This window comes from Neophocaena asiaeorientalis, unplaced genomic scaffold (genome assembly GCF_003031525.2).
Source record: "Neophocaena asiaeorientalis asiaeorientalis breed wild unplaced genomic scaffold, Neophocaena_asiaeorientalis_V1.1 scaffold112, whole genome shotgun sequence".
NCBI lineage: Eukaryota > Metazoa > Chordata > Mammalia > Artiodactyla > Phocoenidae > Neophocaena > Neophocaena asiaeorientalis.
In genome coordinates, this window is record NW_020175413.1 from 262681 (window position 1) to 280513 (window position 17833).

At 37.1% G+C, this 17833-nt stretch overlaps 1 protein-coding gene across 1 annotated transcript in view; it reads left to right on the top strand.

The window, feature by feature from the left end:
* The first annotated feature begins 4190 nt into the window (after positions 1-4190).
* The window catches only part of CTNND2 (catenin delta 2), a 427936-nt gene continuing 414293 nt past the window's right edge, over positions 4191-17833 (top strand). Inside the window, exons 1-2 of the mRNA XM_024767199.1 lie at positions 4191-4245; positions 5286-5402. Coding sequence (XP_024622967.1) covers positions 4191-4245; positions 5286-5402 — 172 coding nt within the window. The remainder of the gene's footprint in view (positions 4246-5285; positions 5403-17833) is intronic.

A 17833-nucleotide genomic window follows, 5' to 3' on the forward strand; every position in this document is an offset into this window, starting at 1 on the left:
ACCACCTTATTTGTGCTAGGTGACCCAGGACATTGTCTTCCAGCTCTAAACTGTGGAAATGAAAGATGGAGAAGTAGAAAATGCCTTATGAACTCAAATAATGGCACATTTCTGTGTTAGTCAGTGTGACATTTATTCTACCAAAACAAACAACCCTCCAACTTCAGAGTTTCAGCAAAACAGTGGTTTATTTCTCACTTGTGTTGTGTCTTCTCTGGGTTGGCGGAAATCTTCCCTTTGCACGGTTACTCAGAGACCCACCTCAACTCAGGACTTAACAAGGGAGTGCATGGAGATCGTGTACCTGCCCTTCTGTGCTTGGGGAAGGAGGTGGCACATGCCCCCATCTACATGCAAGGGAGCAGGGAAGGGTGCTCTTCAATGTGCCTGGAAGGAGAGGAGAACAGGGCTTTGATGAGACATGGGAGAAGCTTCCAGTGACTTGGGCATTCTTATTGTTTCAAGTGGGAAGTAACAAGTGTGTTTCCCTCCATGACTTTTTTTTTGTTTTCATTGAATGGAGGACTCTTTAAATTCTGTGGTGCTTTACAATTTTCAAAAGTTTCAGACACATGATTTTATATAATTCTATAATAACCCTGTTTTCCCTCTACCCCTTTCTTACCCCTCCCTTCTTCCCTCTCCCCACTGGTAACCACTAGTTTGTCCTCTACACCTGTGAGTCTGCTTTTTTCCTGTTCTCTAGTGTGTTTTTTTTTGTTTGTTTGTTTGTTTGTTTTAGATTCCACCTATAAGTGATATTTTACAGTATTTGTCTTTCTCTGTCTGACTTTTTTTTTTTTTTTTTTTTTTTTTTTTTGCGGTACGCGGGCCTCTCCCCGTTGTGGTCTCTCCCATTGCGGAGCACAGGCTCCGGATGCGCAGGCTCAGCGGCCATGGCTCACGGGCACAGCCGCTCTGCGGCATGTGGGATCTTCCCGGACCAGGGCACGAACCCGCATCCCCTGCATCAGCAGGCAGACTCTCAACCACTGCGCCACCAGGGAAGCCCTGTCTGACTTATTTCATTTAGCATAATGCCCTCTAAGTCCATCCATGTTGCTGCAAATGGCAAAATTTCCTTCTTTTGTATTGCTGAGTAGTATTCCATTATATATCATATCTTCTTTATCCATTCATCTGCTGATGGACACCTCAGTTGCTTCCATAGCTTGGCAATTGTAAACAATGCTGCTATGAACATTGGAGTGCACTATCTTTTCAAAATAGTGGGGTGTTTTTTGGATATATACCCAGGAGTGGAATTGCTGGCTCATATGTAGTTCTGTTTCTAGTTTTTTGAGAAACCTCCATACTGTTTTCCACAGTGACTGCAGCGATTTACATTCCCACCAACAGTATACAAGGATTCCCTTTTTTCCACATCCTTGCCAACATCTATTATTAGTGTTCTTTTTGATGATAGCCATTCTGACAGGTGTGAGGTGATATCTCATTGTGGTTTTGATTTGCATTTCCCTGATGACTAGCAATATTGAGCATCTTTTCATGTGCCTGGTGGCCATCTGCATTTCCTCTTTGAAAAAAATGTCTATTCAGTTCTTTTGCCCATTTTTTAATTGGGTTATTTTTTTGATATCGAGTTGTATGAGCTATTTGTATATTTTGGAATTAAGCCCTTTTTGGTCATATCATTTGCAAATACCTTCTCCCATTCAGTAGGTTGTGTTGTCATTTTGTCGATGGTTTCCTTTGTTGTGGAAAAGCTTTTAAGTTTAATGAGGTCCCATTAGTTTATTTTTACTTTTGTTTCCTTTGCTTTAGGATATGGATCCAATAAAAAAAATATTGCTGAGATTTATGTCAAAGAGTGTTCTGCCTACGTTTTCCTCTATGAGTTTTATAGTATCTGGTGTTACTCCAGTTTGAGTTTATCTTTGTATATGATGATAGAGAATGTTCTAATTTCATTCTTTTACATGTAGCTATCCAGTTTTTCCAGCACCACTTATTGAAGAGACTGTCTTCTCTCCATTGTATATTCTTGCCTCCTTTGTCATAGATTAATTGACCAACGGTGTGTGGGTTTATTTCTGGACTCTTTATTCTATTCCATTGATCTATATGTGTGTTTTTGTGCCAGTACCATACTCTTTTGATTACTAGAGCTTTGTAGTATAGTCTGAAGACAGGGAGCCTGATTATTCCAGCTCTGTTCTATGACTTTTGGAGTTGGACAGATTAGTTTAAATCCCTGCTGAGTTCCTTATGATGTGTGTGGTCAAGTTATTTAACATCAATAAGCCAGTTATTCCCCATCCACCAAAAGATGTTAATGATTGTTGTGAATTAGCAGAGCCTTGGTGTACAGTAAGTACTCAGCAAAGGACTGAACTGGTAAAAGGAATGTAGTAGCATAGAGATAGTAGTAAATCTTGAAGGATATAGCATGAGAATATTTTTACTGTATCAGAAGAATACTGTATTGGCTTCCTTGGGCTGCCATAACAAATTACTACAACTGAGTGGCTTAAAATAAAAGACATTTATTATCTCACAGTTTGGGAGTCCAGAAGTTCAAAATCAAGTTCTGTCGACAGGGCTATGTTCCCTAGGAAGGCTAAAGGGGAGGAGTGTTTCTCAACTCTTCCAGATTCTGCTGGCTCCAGACATTCCTTGGCTTAAAGATGCATAACTCCAGTCTCTTCCTCTGCCTCTGACCTTCTCCTCTGCATCTTTCTCCTCTAAGGATCTTTTTTAAGGACACTTGTCATTGGATTTAGGATGATCTTATCTGAAGATCTTTAACTTAATTACATCTGTGGAAACCCTTTTCCAATAAGTAACCATTCACAATTTCTAGGGATTTGGTGTGGACATATCTTTTGCGGGGGAAGGGCACCATTCAACTCACTACAATTATGAAAGCATTTTCCACCCCTATATTAAATGCCACTTACTAAGTGAACATGCTTTGTAATTTTTAAAATATTAATTATAGGATTACATTTCTGTTTTAATTGTTAAACTTTGCAGTTAGACCTTACTACTTTATCATGCTATATCTTTTTGAAGCAAGAAGTTGCATTGGACTGAATTTGTAATGTTATCATTTCATGTATCAATTGTCTATAGCTCTCATCATTGCAAAACCATTTTCCACTTTTCTAAAATGGATTGGCTGAGAAGAAAGATAGCCTAAAAAAGTCATATGTCTCTTAAGGGACTACTCTTATATTCATGTATATCAATCATGGCTATTCTGAATGCTGATTTATACCAGAATTTCCTTTTCCCCCAGCAAATGTATTCAGAAGCCATCTCTAAGGTACAGATTAAAGTTCTAAAACCTGCTTGCTGTTGTGAAACTGATGAGCTATTCATAGAAGCTGCTTGATCAGAGTAAAAGATCTAGTGAAATAAGGGTAGAAAGTCATTCTCAAAATGATACCTGTGTGTAATTGGCCTCTAGATTTCTCACAAATTATTGACATATTAAAAAAGGGTATGTTGGAACTATTTGCATATATAATGAAAGAGCTGTTCATATTTAGAAATTTTAAATTTATGTATTTTAATAAATCATTCAGAATAAATTTATGTGCCTACATCATTACAATCTGCACAGTATCTTTGGCATATCATTTAGATGAGCAACCCTTTCTACCTGGGTCATTTTATAAGATGTACTTATAAAGTGAGAATTTGGGAACTGTATATTCAATTGGTGTAAAGTGTTAAAACTTTTATATTACTTAATTTAAAATATAATAAACAGCTGAAAGGAACTCCTTATATGATATGTCTAGAAGAAGGTATAGATTTATTTTATCTCTTTATAATGAAAATGGAGAAAGTTATTTCTTTGTTAGAATACCTTACAAAGTCTACATGAAACTATTCAGATTTGTATTTTAAAATGACTAAAGTTGAATAGAACTGTATGTATGTAGAAATTATTGTAAGGAATAAGTATGATATGTTGGGATTTGTAAAAAATGAGCTGTTCTTCTGAAAATTACTGAACGACATCCATTTATAACATGCTAATACCTGTGATTCAAAAGAGGTATACATCAAACATATTAAAGCTAAGATCCTGTTAAAATGGGATTCCTTTTCTCAGTCAGAAATTAAAGGGAGTTCCATGGAGCCACCATTACTACCCTCATGTGCCTTTGTGTCTTATAGTCTAGAGTTCTTTTGTTTCTAACCAATTCATTATACCTATGTATTCTCTCTTTTATAGTTCAGCAGAAGAGCAGTTTCACTGGCAATCACAAGGTAAAGTACAGCTTCTTTTTTTTATTGAAGTATAGTTGATTTACAGTTTTGTGTTAGTTCCTGGTGTACAGCAAAGTGATTCATATATATAGATATAGATATATTCTTTTTCATATTCCTTTCCATTATGGTTTATTACAAGATATTCGATATATTTCCCTGTGCTATACAGTAGGTCCTTGTTGTTTATCTATTTTACATAAAGTAGTTTGTATCTGCTAATCCCAAACGCCTAATTTATCCATCCCCTACCCCGTTTCCCCTTTGGTAACCATAAGTTTGTTTTCTATGTCTGTGAGTCTGTTTTCTATTTTGCAAATAAATTCACTTGTATCATATTTTAGGTTTCACACACAAGTGATATCATATGGTATTTGCCTTTCTCTCTTTGACTTACTTCACTTAGTATGATCATCTCTAGGTCCATCCATGTTGCTGCAAATGGCATTATTTCACTCTTTTTTATGGCTGAGTAATATTCCATTGTATATATATACGCACCACATCTTCTTTATCCATTCTTCTGTTGATGGACATTTAGATTGAAAGTACAGCTTCTTGATGAGCATTTATACTTACTGCTGCATATATCTCTGTTGATTAATTTTCTTGTGAACTTTAGGAAGAGACTTATGAAAATGAATATGACAACACATGACACTAAAATTAGATGAAGCTGTTCTGATAGCTCACGATTTCGTGGGAGTTAAGTTCTCCCAATTCCCTAGGAACTTTATGTTCTTCATGGATACATGGACTTGGCTGGCCTTGGTTTTTTTTTTTTTTTTTTTTTTTTTTTTAACCGGGGCACAAACCCACGTCCCCTGCATCGGCAGGCAGACTCTCAACCACTGCGCCACCAGGGAAGCCCTGGCCTTGGTTTTTAATGGTGGTTGACCAAGGGTTACAATATGATATCTAATGAGCATTTCAAAAAGATAATATCTTTGGTTAGGATATTTTTTATTAGTAAATGATAGTCTTAAGCTTTAGTATTGACATTACCATGTATTTGTTCATGTCTTTAAAATATATTTCAGATGGTCAAAAAGATATTGAAGATGAGCTCACAACAGGCCTTGAATTGGTGGACTCCTGTATTAGATCACTGCAGGAATCAGGAATACTTGACCCACAAGACTATTCAACAAGTGAAAGTAAGTCAAATGACAGTTAAGCTTGAAGACAATTAAAATATAAGAGCATTATGTCATTAATATTATAATATTATTATAATTTATATCATGAGTCATATCTAATAGGACTTCAAGATGTGTTTATACTTGTTTTATCCATTTCACTCCTCTCTCACCTACTTCCTTCCGACATTACCCCACACTAATTCACATTTGATTAGAAACTCTCTTAAGTCAGTAATTATCATCTAGATTTCTCACCAATTATTGACATATTGGTGATCCTCACCAATTCTCTGATATCCTTTTTGGCATCTAGAGTAGCACATTGTACGAACTCATCATTTAGTTGTTTAATCAACACAGTGTCTGCTTTAAAGTTAACTATCAATGCTTTACTCATACAGATTATTGTTGGTAGAGATCTTAAATGGTAGAGCAATTATATAACAAAATAGAAAAAAAAATGATGTAACGTATGCAGTACTACTTAGTACCATGCTATAGTACTATGCAATAACTCCTTCTATTTCTATGTTTAGCTATCTTGCATAGCTATATTAATCTCAATAGAATATTTAAAGATTTCTTTCTTTTACTTATATATTTTTCAACCAGAGTAGCTGAGGCTTTGAAATTAAAGTTCTATGAATTGAAATGAGCCTCATTTTAATAAATTATAAAATTCTCTTGACCTATTTTAATAAAATCCCACAAAAAGCTAAAAATTAAATCATTAAAGTGTACCTTACCCTGATAATTTCTACATGAGAAATCAGTAGAGCATTTTATTCCTTAATTTAAAAAAGTAAAATTTCCTTGAATACCCATCAAGGTTTGCTATATAAAAGAAAGATATAAGAGTTAGATAGCATAGTGATCTCAAAACCATTTAATTTATATATTAGTTCATTTCTCTATGATCTTTATAATACCATGACTCTTAGGGTAACATCATCATGAATATCCAGATTTATTTTAACCATGTGCATCCCTTTAATAAAACTCCTAAAGTAAGATGCATGATTTGAATTATACTTGTTCTCTGTGTTTTATATTTTAAAATGTAAGATTGCTACCTCTTTTTTCTCAAAGTCTATAAATATATTTCTTTTGTAGGGGTAGTTGTAGTTAGAACTATATTTAATTAATATTTGAGGCACATGTACTCATTTTATTATAGAGTAAGGAAAGCAGAGATAAAATAATGTGTCTTGGGAGGATGATATTGGCTATCTTATTTTTTATAGAATAATAGAGAAATATATTTTATTATGATTTTAGGAGGGAGATAACCTTTTATTCATAGAAAGTACAGAAAAAAGAAGGAAGAAAAGAGTAAATTAAGAAGCAAATTAAAATAGAAGTGATAAATCAAGTATATCAATCTAGCACTATATGTAAGCACTAAATTCTCTGAAAATTCAAATTTGCAGTAAATGTAAATAAAATAGTGATGTTATGTTTAATATACACACTTATATTAATGAAATAAATATTGAAATTAAAGGAATAGACAAAGTAGTGACAGCAAATACAATGAACACAAGGAGTGGGATTGGGAAGAATAATGTAAGGTGATGTGGACTTTAATGCAGAAGCACTAAGCAGGGTCAAAAAGGAATTATCCAGTAAAAATATCTTAACTTATAATTATGTGGTAAAATCTGGTGAATATGTATGTGCCAAACAAAATAGCACCTGAATATTAAAAATTATTAAAAATGTAAGAAGGTGATGAAAAATATTGTGAACACTTTTTCTTTTAGTATTCAGAATCAGACTGAATCCTAAAAGAAAAAGCCACAGAAAGTTGGAATAAGTAATTAACAAATCAATGCATTAAATAAATTAAAAACATTTTTTGAACAATAATAAACACTTGTTATATATGTCCAAGGAAAATTTATAAAAATTGATCAGCTAATGGACTGTAAAGACAATCCTAAAAATTAAAAAGCATAGGAAGGCCACGTTCTTCGATGATAACTCAGTAAAATTAAAAGTAAATAATAAAATGCTAAGCAAACATATAATCACATTAAAATTAAGAGACATACTTTTGGCTACTGTGAATCAAAACGGAAGCAAAAAGAAAATTACATGCTATTTACAAAGCAAATAGAATAGCAACATTTTATAATGAAAACATAAGTGTATGGTAAAAAACTGCACTCAGAGGAAATCAGAATTTTATTATTAAAAATAAAAGACAAAGTAAAGAGATGTGTATTCATTACTGAGACACCTTAAAAAGAGTTAAATAAACCAAAAGAAGCTAGGAAGATGGAAATACTAGAAGCAATTCAGAGATAAAGTAATATAAAAAACAGTAGAAGAAATAAATAAATGAATAGTAAAAGAGATAAATAAATAAAATAATAGAAAGGATAAGTATATGAACTTTAAAAAAAAAACTTTAAGTCAATTAATAATCCTGAATTTCTGAATTGAGACACTCTGCTACACCCAGGAGAAGTAGAAAGAACTTTTAGTGTTCACTTTTGTATTTCTGCAGAATGTTTTCAAACACTGTCTACAAAAGATGTATCTTTATTATGGGAAATCTAAATACTCCAGTAAGATTTTTTTGAAATGTATTTGCTAACTGCTGAATTAGTTGGTTTTCAGAAATATTACTTAGTTTATGTTATTAGGTAGTGAATTATCTTTTTGAAGACTCCTAGGATTTTAGTTAATTATTCTTTTTGGAAGGCCCTGCTTCCTTGTTTGAAGATAGGAAAAGAAACAAAGCAAAATAAAAAAATGAACAAACAGACAAAAAACACAGGTGATGAAAATGCCACTTGAAAATTTTATACCAAAATATCTGAACCACAGTGAAATGTGGAATATTTATGTTCTTATAAAATGTTTGTTCTTAACATTTTCAGAGTCAGTTTGAGACTGAACGAATTGAATAATGTTTAGGAAGTTAATTTAAAAATATTGAGTAGACAGCTATCATTTGGGGGATCAATTATTGCTAATTTTAAGTACTGAGACTATCATAAATTAAAAATCCTGGGCTTCCCTGGTGGTGCAGTGGTTGAGAGACCGCCTGCCGATGCAGGGGATGCGGGTTCGTGCCCCGGTCCGGGAAGATCCCACATGCTGCGGAGCGGCTGGGCCCGTGAGCCATGGCCGCTGAACCTGCACGTACAGAGCCTGTGCTCCACAACGGGAGAGGCCACAACAGTGAGAGGCCTGCGTACCGTACCGCACAAAAAAAAAAAAAAAAAAAAAACCAATAATTTTGTATTTGCATCAGGGTCCAGATGGGAAATAGAGTCTACTCAAAAAAAGTTTAACTGAAGAGAATTTAATTAGGGGACGATTTACAAAGAACTGAGCAAGATTCAGGGAGCAATCAATGCCTGCAGAAGTACTCAGGGGGTAGCAACCGATGGAAACCCTTGCTACCCTTAGTCCCGAAGGAAAAATCGAGGGACTAGTGCCAGCAGAGTCAAGAGGCGAGGCTGGCGGGAGCAGAGAAATAAATATCCTGGCCTCTCTCTCCTCTAACCTCTGATGCCCTTCTCGTGCCTCTCGCTGGCCAAGTCCAATCATAAACCAAGTGCCAAGTGACCCTTGTGATACAGTCTCTGTGGGGAGAAGGGTGGAGAATGAATATGTGGAACAAAGAGAATAATCAGCACAACCTTCTACTCAATACTAGAACAATATACATGTTTATATTTATATAAACATAACGCATATAATATGTAATGGCTCTTTGACACGTTTCATATAATTAGCACAAGCCTATGAGATTCCGCTCGTCCCTTGTTTGTGTGATGATTCAATCAATGGACTCATTAGCTAGAACAGACATGAAATAGCTGATGCTAAATTGGACCTGGCACGCTGCCCTTGAGAGCCAGTGTCTTAGTCCTAACCCAAAAGAGACTCAAACAACATGAAATACAGTCTAAAACCAGCTTGAAACATTACTACAATGGCAACCTGTCTCAGCCCCTAAACACATAGTACGGAATTTGTTGTTTAAAAGCTTTTGTTATCTTTCTTTCCAAGATCTGATTAAAGTAGAATTTGAATCTTAGTAAACCCATCTTCTTGACCCTAAGGCAAGCAATAACTGCTCTAGTATACAGACTGTAGCATCCTACAGTTATCAGTGTTTTCCAACACTTCACATTTTTTGCAAAGTGCCATCGTAAACAATATGTAAATCATGTGTACAACCTCTGCCACCCACCACTACTTTGTGACTGCTGGCTGTGTAATTTCAGTTCTAATAAATACGTGTCATGGAGTCACCAGAATTGCTGCTGCTTTACTGGGAAAAAAAAAGCTATTGACAGAAGCTCAGGGCCATTAGCTTCTCATATAATATACAGCTTGACCTAAACTGCCATGGGCCAAGTACCATATTTAATCCATGCATCCTTGGAGATACAAACTCAGAAATAAGGGTCATTATATCTCAGCCAAAAGTTAATGAAAGTATTTGTCGAAATCAGAAAGAGAATGGACTACTTGGGGGAAAAGGGCCTATATGTTTATAGAGATTGTTAATTTGTTTAGTTATTATATTTTGAAATAGCAAGTATTTTTCTATAGCAGCTGGACAAATTGAAATTCCACCATATCCTAGAAAATCCCAGCATTCAGTAGGAAGGAAATCTTAGGAACTTAAGATATTCTGAGTATTATGGCAAAGAAAGCAGTGTTATCTTATTGAGCTCTCAAATCAGAATATATTCAAGAAATCAAGAATCAATCATGTAAGTTACCATTCTGAGCAGGTAAAATCCAAATAGAATAATCACATGTAGTTTGACAGAAGGGAATATATTACTTACTCTTGATTTACAGTCTGTCATTTTCATTTAATTACTGTGAATATACTTAATTCTATGTGGTGAGAAAATTGTTGAGAGATCAGGTTATTAAAATGCTATAAAATGTTATCCCATATATTCTTATGTAATAATAACAAAGGTAAGAGACATCCTTGTGAAGTGAATATTTTCATAACTCCTGGCAAGCATGGCAACAAAGGATTCAGAAGTGGTTTAAGAGTATAAGATTTTTATAGTAATTAGAATAATCAAAATAATAAATATATACATAATGTGGCTCACAATATTGATAACCTGTTATGGTGGAAACCAGGTCCTCAGTTAGACCCGATGGGGTGGAGAGCCTCTGGGTAGGGGTTCAAGGTAGCCCATCCTGCCCTTGGAACCATAAGACCTGGATTCAAGTCCTACTGTTCCCCTCACTCCACCAGTGGTTGACGACTGTCACCTGGGCTCTGGAGACCCCAAGTCCTTTCCTGGACATACATTTATTCAAGTTAGTTGAGTACATCCTTGAATTGTTCATTTCTTGTGAAATTACTTCATCATATGCCCTTTGGTCCAAATTTTTGAAATACAAACATGAGAGTCCCCTCTGCAGAAGTTTGTCATGGTTCAAGCCTGAAGTCGTCTGATGCTACATGTGTCCTTTTGTTTCCTTTCCAACTTCTCTCACACCCACCTCCTCCACTACCTTTGGCATTATAGAGCCAATGGGAAGTTAGCAGTGGAAGGTGTGAGCAAAAGGTGAGGGAAATCACCCAGGTAGCCCACAGGCTGTAGTGATATCCTCCAGGGAGCTATCATTATCTTTCCCTCCAGATTTTCTCTCCACCTGTTTTTCAGCTAATGTTCACTTCTTTATCTTAAATTTCCTTCTTTCACATAGACATTTAAGAAGCATACTATACCTTCTCCAAAGAGGTCACCAGCTCAGAGGCAGACCTCGGAATTGAGACCTTGTCTTGTTCCTGTGGCTTCAGCTTCCACCACTGATGTGCAAAGATGTAAAATACCAAGTGCTTCTTATACATTCCCTAAGCAAGAGAAAACAATGCAAATTTCTCACTAAAAACATCATTCTCATCTGTGTAATCCAGGTCTCCTGGAATCAAGCACAGAGTTTAGAGCCTGGGGAAATTTTTTTTTTTTTTGCGGTACGCGGGCCTCTCACTGCTGTGGCCTCTCCCGTTGTGGAGCACAGGCTCCGGACACACAGACTCAGTGGTCATGGCTCACGGGTCCAGCCACTCTGCGGCACGTGGGATCTTCCCAGACCGGGGCACGAACCCGTGTCCCCTGCATCGGCAGGCGGACTCTCAACTGCTGCGCCACCAGGGAAGCCCATGGAGAAATTTTTAATGAAAATATAATTGGGTTTTGAAATTGTCAAGGCACTCTAGGTGCACAACACACAAACATGAGGGTCAGATGAAAGCTGGTGGAAGTGAGGAAAAGTAAAGAGGCAGAAAGCTCTGGTGAGAAAGTCAGATTAAGCAGACTTTTCCCCGGGGCACAGTGGAGGGAGGGGTCTCCTGGTAATACCTTATGGAGATGTCATATAGGATTCCCCCAGAAGTTAAAACATTAAAACTGCCACTTATCAAACACTAAGTCACTTCAACAGCAATTGATAAAATCAAATCTTAACATACTGGCTTTTTATTGTATCACTATAGGCACAGGTAAGTGTTACATTCTTGTTTTAAACGTCTGTATTAAGCACTTATTAACTGTAGCACAGAGAGTCTCTGCCCTTGTGGCATTTACATTCTAGGCAAAAAAGGCTGAAATCAAGCACTCTAAATACTGTAAAGTCAGGTAGGTAGTTGCCTCCAGCAATGACAAAGCCAGTGGGGAGTACAGTAGGACAGTGTTTCCCAGAGTGCACTTGGGATTCCTGGGGGTCCTTGAGAACTTTTCAAGGGGGGCTACAAAGGCACCCATCTTCACAGTAATCCCATGATGCTCGTTGCCTTTCCATGCTCATTTTCACACAATGAGAGCGAGAGGGAGAATGAGAGTCACATAGAGAACAGACTTGTGGTTACCAAGGGCGGGGCGCGGTGGGAGAGGGATGGAGTGGGAGTTTGGGGTTAGCAGATGCAAACTATTATATATAGGATGGATAAACAACAGGGTCCTACTGTAGAGCACAGGGAACTACATTCATTATCCTGTGATAAACCATAATGGAAAAGAATATGAAAAAGAATGTATATATATGTATAAATGAATCACTTTGCTGTACAGCAGAAATTAACACAACATTGTACATCAACTATACTTCAATAAAATAAACAACAACAAAAAAAGAATGAGAGGCACACATGATGAGTGTTCAGTGAAGCTTCCCAGATGCTACGTGGCACTTGACAGCATCATTGCTCTGACGGCTCATGGAAAGTGTGTGATGCAGCCTTCTCTTTTAAACACTTCCCAGTTTTAGTATGGTAAATAGTATTCTATGTCACTCATATGGTAAATAAAAGCTCTTTGGGGCATGTGGGGTCTTAGTTCCCCGACCAGGGATTGAACCCGTACCCCCTGCAGTGGAAGCGCCATCTTAACCACTGGACCGCCAGCGAAGTACCAAAACTACTCTAGTTTTGAGAGGATGTTCAAAGGGCCAGGAAATCATCCTTTGTGAGAAGATACTTGATCAGGGACCTGAATAAATGTGTGAGCAAACCGTGCAGGCATCTAGGGAAAAGTCTGTGATTTGCAGCAAATCAAAAACTGGTTCTTTAAGCTAGTGTAATTCCATAAATACATTGTAATGTTTTCAGAATTTGGCTTTTAAATTTTGTTTTCTCCTAAACTGATTTGTATTAGTTTTCTATTTCTTTTCACAGTTATTGATAGTGAGAAATATAAATCTATTATCTTTAGACTGTTAATTTATAAAGAAATATATGTAATGCTTTTCCTCATTTTGTGCTACATTAATTTTTTTAAATGGTAAATAATCCAAAGACAAAACTGTTCAAGGAAATAGTTGGGGACTAGAGCAAGCTATAAAAATACCATTCTATGGGGCTTCCCTGGTGGTGCGGTGGTTGGGAGTCTGCCTGCTGATGCAGGGGACGCGGGTTCGTGACCCGGTCCGGGAGGATCCCACATGCCGCGGAGCAGGTGGGCCTGTGAGCCATGGCCCCTGGGCCTGCGTGTCCGGAGCCTGTGCTCCGCAGCAGTGGAGGCCGCAGCGGTTAGAGGCCCGCATAACGCAAAAAAAAAAAAAAAAAAACCATTCTATTATTATAACATTATGTAAAAATCCCATGCCCAGTAAAATTCTTGAGCTGTACATTTTAAACCAAAGTTTTATATTTGAAGTTTATTTTTTGTGATAAATGTCATTTTGCTCATTTCCCTCCATTGTATACAGATGTAAAGAAACTGAGTTATTGTATTTAGTGTGAAAGCTTTACCCATCTTTGGTTATTTCACATACAGTAGTCAAACTTGAAAGAGCGGACTAGCTAGGCCAGTAGCATTGATTGAATCTAAATCAGTTTAAAAACTAAATGAGTACTTCTGTATTCTTGGGACCATTAAAGTTCTCACTTTTAGTAAAGCATTATACATTGAAAGGAGCTGACCAGATGAAACTGATATTCTGAAGAAAGAGACTTAGAAATCAAGTTTAGGAACACGTCTGCCTATAGAACAACCACATCAGCCCTGAGCTTTCTTACATAAGTGGGTCGCTCGAGCTTTTGCCCCCAGTTAATTTTAGGGATGGTAGATTTTAGGTTAGTGAAACTCCTTCCTGTGATCTTTTCAAGTTACTAGTGAAGATCAGGAGAAAACAACTAGTTTATCACTACTAACTACCTCTTATTCCAAGTGGGTTTGTAAATTGGCAAGTTCATCCAAAGCCCATAAAGAGGAAACTGCGGCTATGAATGAAACTGATTAATAGTGCAATTTAAGCAAAAGTCAGTACTTGTACGGTGTAGAGTTAACTTGCAGTTAGATATGACTAAAGTGCTTTAAGCTTGATTTAAATCAGTTCAATCACCTTACAAATAATTGACAATTTTTCTCATTGATTTTCAAATTTATAATAGCCCTTTTGTGTGTGTATATATATACACACACATATATATACATAATTTCCACTAGCTATTTCCTTTCTTCTTACTCAACATTTTCCACTAAAAGATTTCCCCTTTCTTTTTATGTGTTGCTGCTCTAAGATTTTATTCTCATTTAAAATAAAATAATACGTAACCTTCAAATTATTCTTAGCCTTCCACAAAGATTGGATAACAAGAGGGTGGAAATGAATGCAGATTCTCTGATGGTTATCGATGTGTGTGAATCTTATTGGCTTTATTTTTCATGGTCTACGTAAAGATGAGATTTTATATTATTTTGAAAGAGTCAGTTTAACCTAAGAGTAAGTAAAGAATGTTTCTAAACTTCCTGACAAACGGAAATCTAAACAAAGCTGCCTTTGTCAGTTATTCGGTCCTGAATTTGTCTGTCTCAACTTGTGTGTTTATTATTCCTGATTATCCTGAATTAGCAATCTAACAAAACATTCATTGAGCGCCTATGCGAGACATTGCCTAGACCTCATAGCTGTTTATTTCAGTGCATTCTTGTCAATAACTCTTTTGATGGTAAAATAATCCCTCGGAATTAAATTGATATCTTAGTTACCATGTAGAGACCTTGTCTTGTTCTTGTGGCTTCAGCTTCCACCACTGATGACTTGGATAATTACATCTCTGTCCTAAAATTTCACTAACATATAACCAAACTTTGATCTTGGAAATTTTTTAAGATCTAGAAAGAGAGTCAGGTCTGTTAGAGCCAGTATTAAAACCAAGCCCAGACTCCCTTTCTAACTATGTGAACTCCCACCATCTCCAACAACTCTGTAATTTTAAGATTAAGCCTGTCCTTCCCCAAAAAACGGGGTCCACAACATATGTCTCTTGCTAATCCTTCCCTTGGAATGACACGTGAGGGGAGTTTTTGCTTTTTTCACACTCCTTTAGTGAATATTTGCTGAGTTCTGGGACAGATGTTCAACTGAAGCAGACCAGAATTAGCAACTGCCAATAAATCACCTTAAAACTTGTAGAAACAGAAGGTGTGCACCTGACACTAAGAGTTCTGTCTTGTCTGCTTGGCTTTCTAAAAGGACTTACTCTGCACTGTGGGAATCTCCCCAGCACCCAGTGCAGTGTCAGCGAGATCCTGCTAGAGATCAGCTGAAGAGTGGCCAGTCATTTCAGCTGTCCTTCCCTTCCTGTCTACTTAGTCCCCAAATACCGATGAGCTTTTTAAAAAGGATGCCTCTTAAATGTGCACTTTCTCTTCCCTCCTACCATGGCCACTACCGCAGTTCATGTTTCCTCCATTATTACCGGTTTCCTTTCTCTGCACTCCAGGAAATCCCTGGCCTCTAGTGTCTCCAAGTATCCAATCCCAGAGTCCTGCTGCTTTCACATGAATGTTCAGACTCCCTGTTTTTATCCTATTACTCTACTTCTGTATAATACTGTACACATATCTCTGTTGAAATTTCTCCGAGTCTGGTCTATGCAGAGTGTTAAGGTAGCATGATGGGGGTAGGGATAATTTCCTCCGGGCAATCAGGCATCAGGGCAGGCTGCATGGAGGAGGTAACATTTAAGCAGCACTTGAAGTTTGAGAATGTTTTGAGGTTGATAAAGACGGGAATTTCAGGCTAAGAGAGAACTTTCTCTTCCCCATCTCTTGGCACTGACACTAGGTTTTATTTGGTTTGGTTTTAATTTCAAGGCATTTTAATGATCTATGCCTTGTATGTCTCCTTTGCAGAATGAAAGCTCACAGGCTGTTGAAAGAAAACACTGATATATGGGACAGTACTATAATAAGGTTTTCAGGACAAATTCCAATCAGCATTTTATTCTCAGATCATGTGGCTCAGTAATTAGATAATTAGATAATAATAATAATAACCGACATTTGTGTAGCAGTTTATATTTTTCCAAGCACTTTCACATCCATTATCTCATTAGGTACTCAAATTTGTAGATATTAAAATTTTAGAGAACAAATAATGAAGCGTGGAAAGAACACACACTCTGAAGCCAGAATGCCTTGCTTGCACCAGGCATCAGTGTGTGTGGTCTCAGTCATTGGGACCTTCACCTCTGTCGTCATAAAGGGGGATAACGGCACGTTTATTGGGATCTTGTTAAGATTCCAGGGGTTAATAGATGTAAACTGCTCAAGACAGTTCCTGGAACTTAGCACTCAGGAAAGGTGAGCTGGTATTGATGTCCTCATCATCATTTTCATCATCATCATCATCATCATCATCATCTTCTTCTTCTTCTTCTTCATCCTTATCTTCTTCATCATCATCATCTTCTTATTCTTCATCCTCATCTTCTTTTTTTTTTTTTTTTTTTTTTTTTTTTTCTGGTACACGGACCTCTCACCGTTGTGGCCTCTCCCGTTGCGGAGCACAGGCTCTGGACGCACGGGCTCAGCGGCCATGGCTCACAGGCCCAGCCGCTCCACAGCATGTGGGATCCTCCCGGACTGGGGCACGAACCCGCATCCCCTGCATCGGCAGGCGGACTCTCAACCACCGCGCCACCAGGGAAGCCCCATCCTCATCTTCTTCTTCATCTTCATCATCATCTATGCTTTCATAAACGTGGAAATGGACTAGAGTCCACCAGGTCTGCTGATTTCCAGTCCTGAATTTTTTACCAACACACACCTGCTCCAACTGGCATGATTGTGACCCAAATAATGACTTGGGAATGCCACTTTGTACACCTCTGGCCTTTTCTTTCTTTCTTTCATACTTTCAAAGTATGTAATTTAATTAAGGTTTACAGTTTTCTGGGACCAATATTTAGCTAAAGGAGACAAGAATAAGCAATTCCAAATGAAGTCTTTTTTAAATCTGTGTAAAGATAATGAGTGCACATAATCAGGAAAACTCTAAACTATCTAGTTAATTTAAGGAGAAACTGACTATATGTTTTAGTGTATGTTAATACAACCTATAAGTGAGTCTGAAGTTTTATGCAAGAAATGAACACTTCACCCTTTCCATCTGCTGAGGTTGACTTCTGCCCCACTCCTGGAGGACAGCAGACTTCCTCCAGCCAACACCTTGAATCTCTAAGGAGAGGTTTTTTGGGGAAGCAGTACCACAATCTGAGGCATGAAGATCTCTCCCGCAAATAAACTGATGAAAGAATTTTTCAACCTTAAAATGTTGATGTGTGTATATGACTTCAATATGCTTTGATGTTAACCAACCACAACTCCCAGAGCTGAAGGTGGAAGACAAGAATAGGGTCTCATCTTCATTTTACGGAGTGTACGACACTGGCCGACCGCTTAACCTCTCCACACTCCTGTTTATACTTCTCAGAATAATGACAAACATACAAGGGCATTTTTTTTCACGGGTTGCTAGGTGGTCTTTAGTCAATTCATATATTGATATTTGAAGACATATTAAGATATTGGTATAACACTAAGATGCTCTTCTAGGATCAATGGCGGGCTCCATGTCCCTCAACTCTGTAGTTCCTTCGGAATTTCTCCCCTCTGTCCATTTGGAACTAGTGTGTCTTTTTTTTTTTTTTTTTTTTT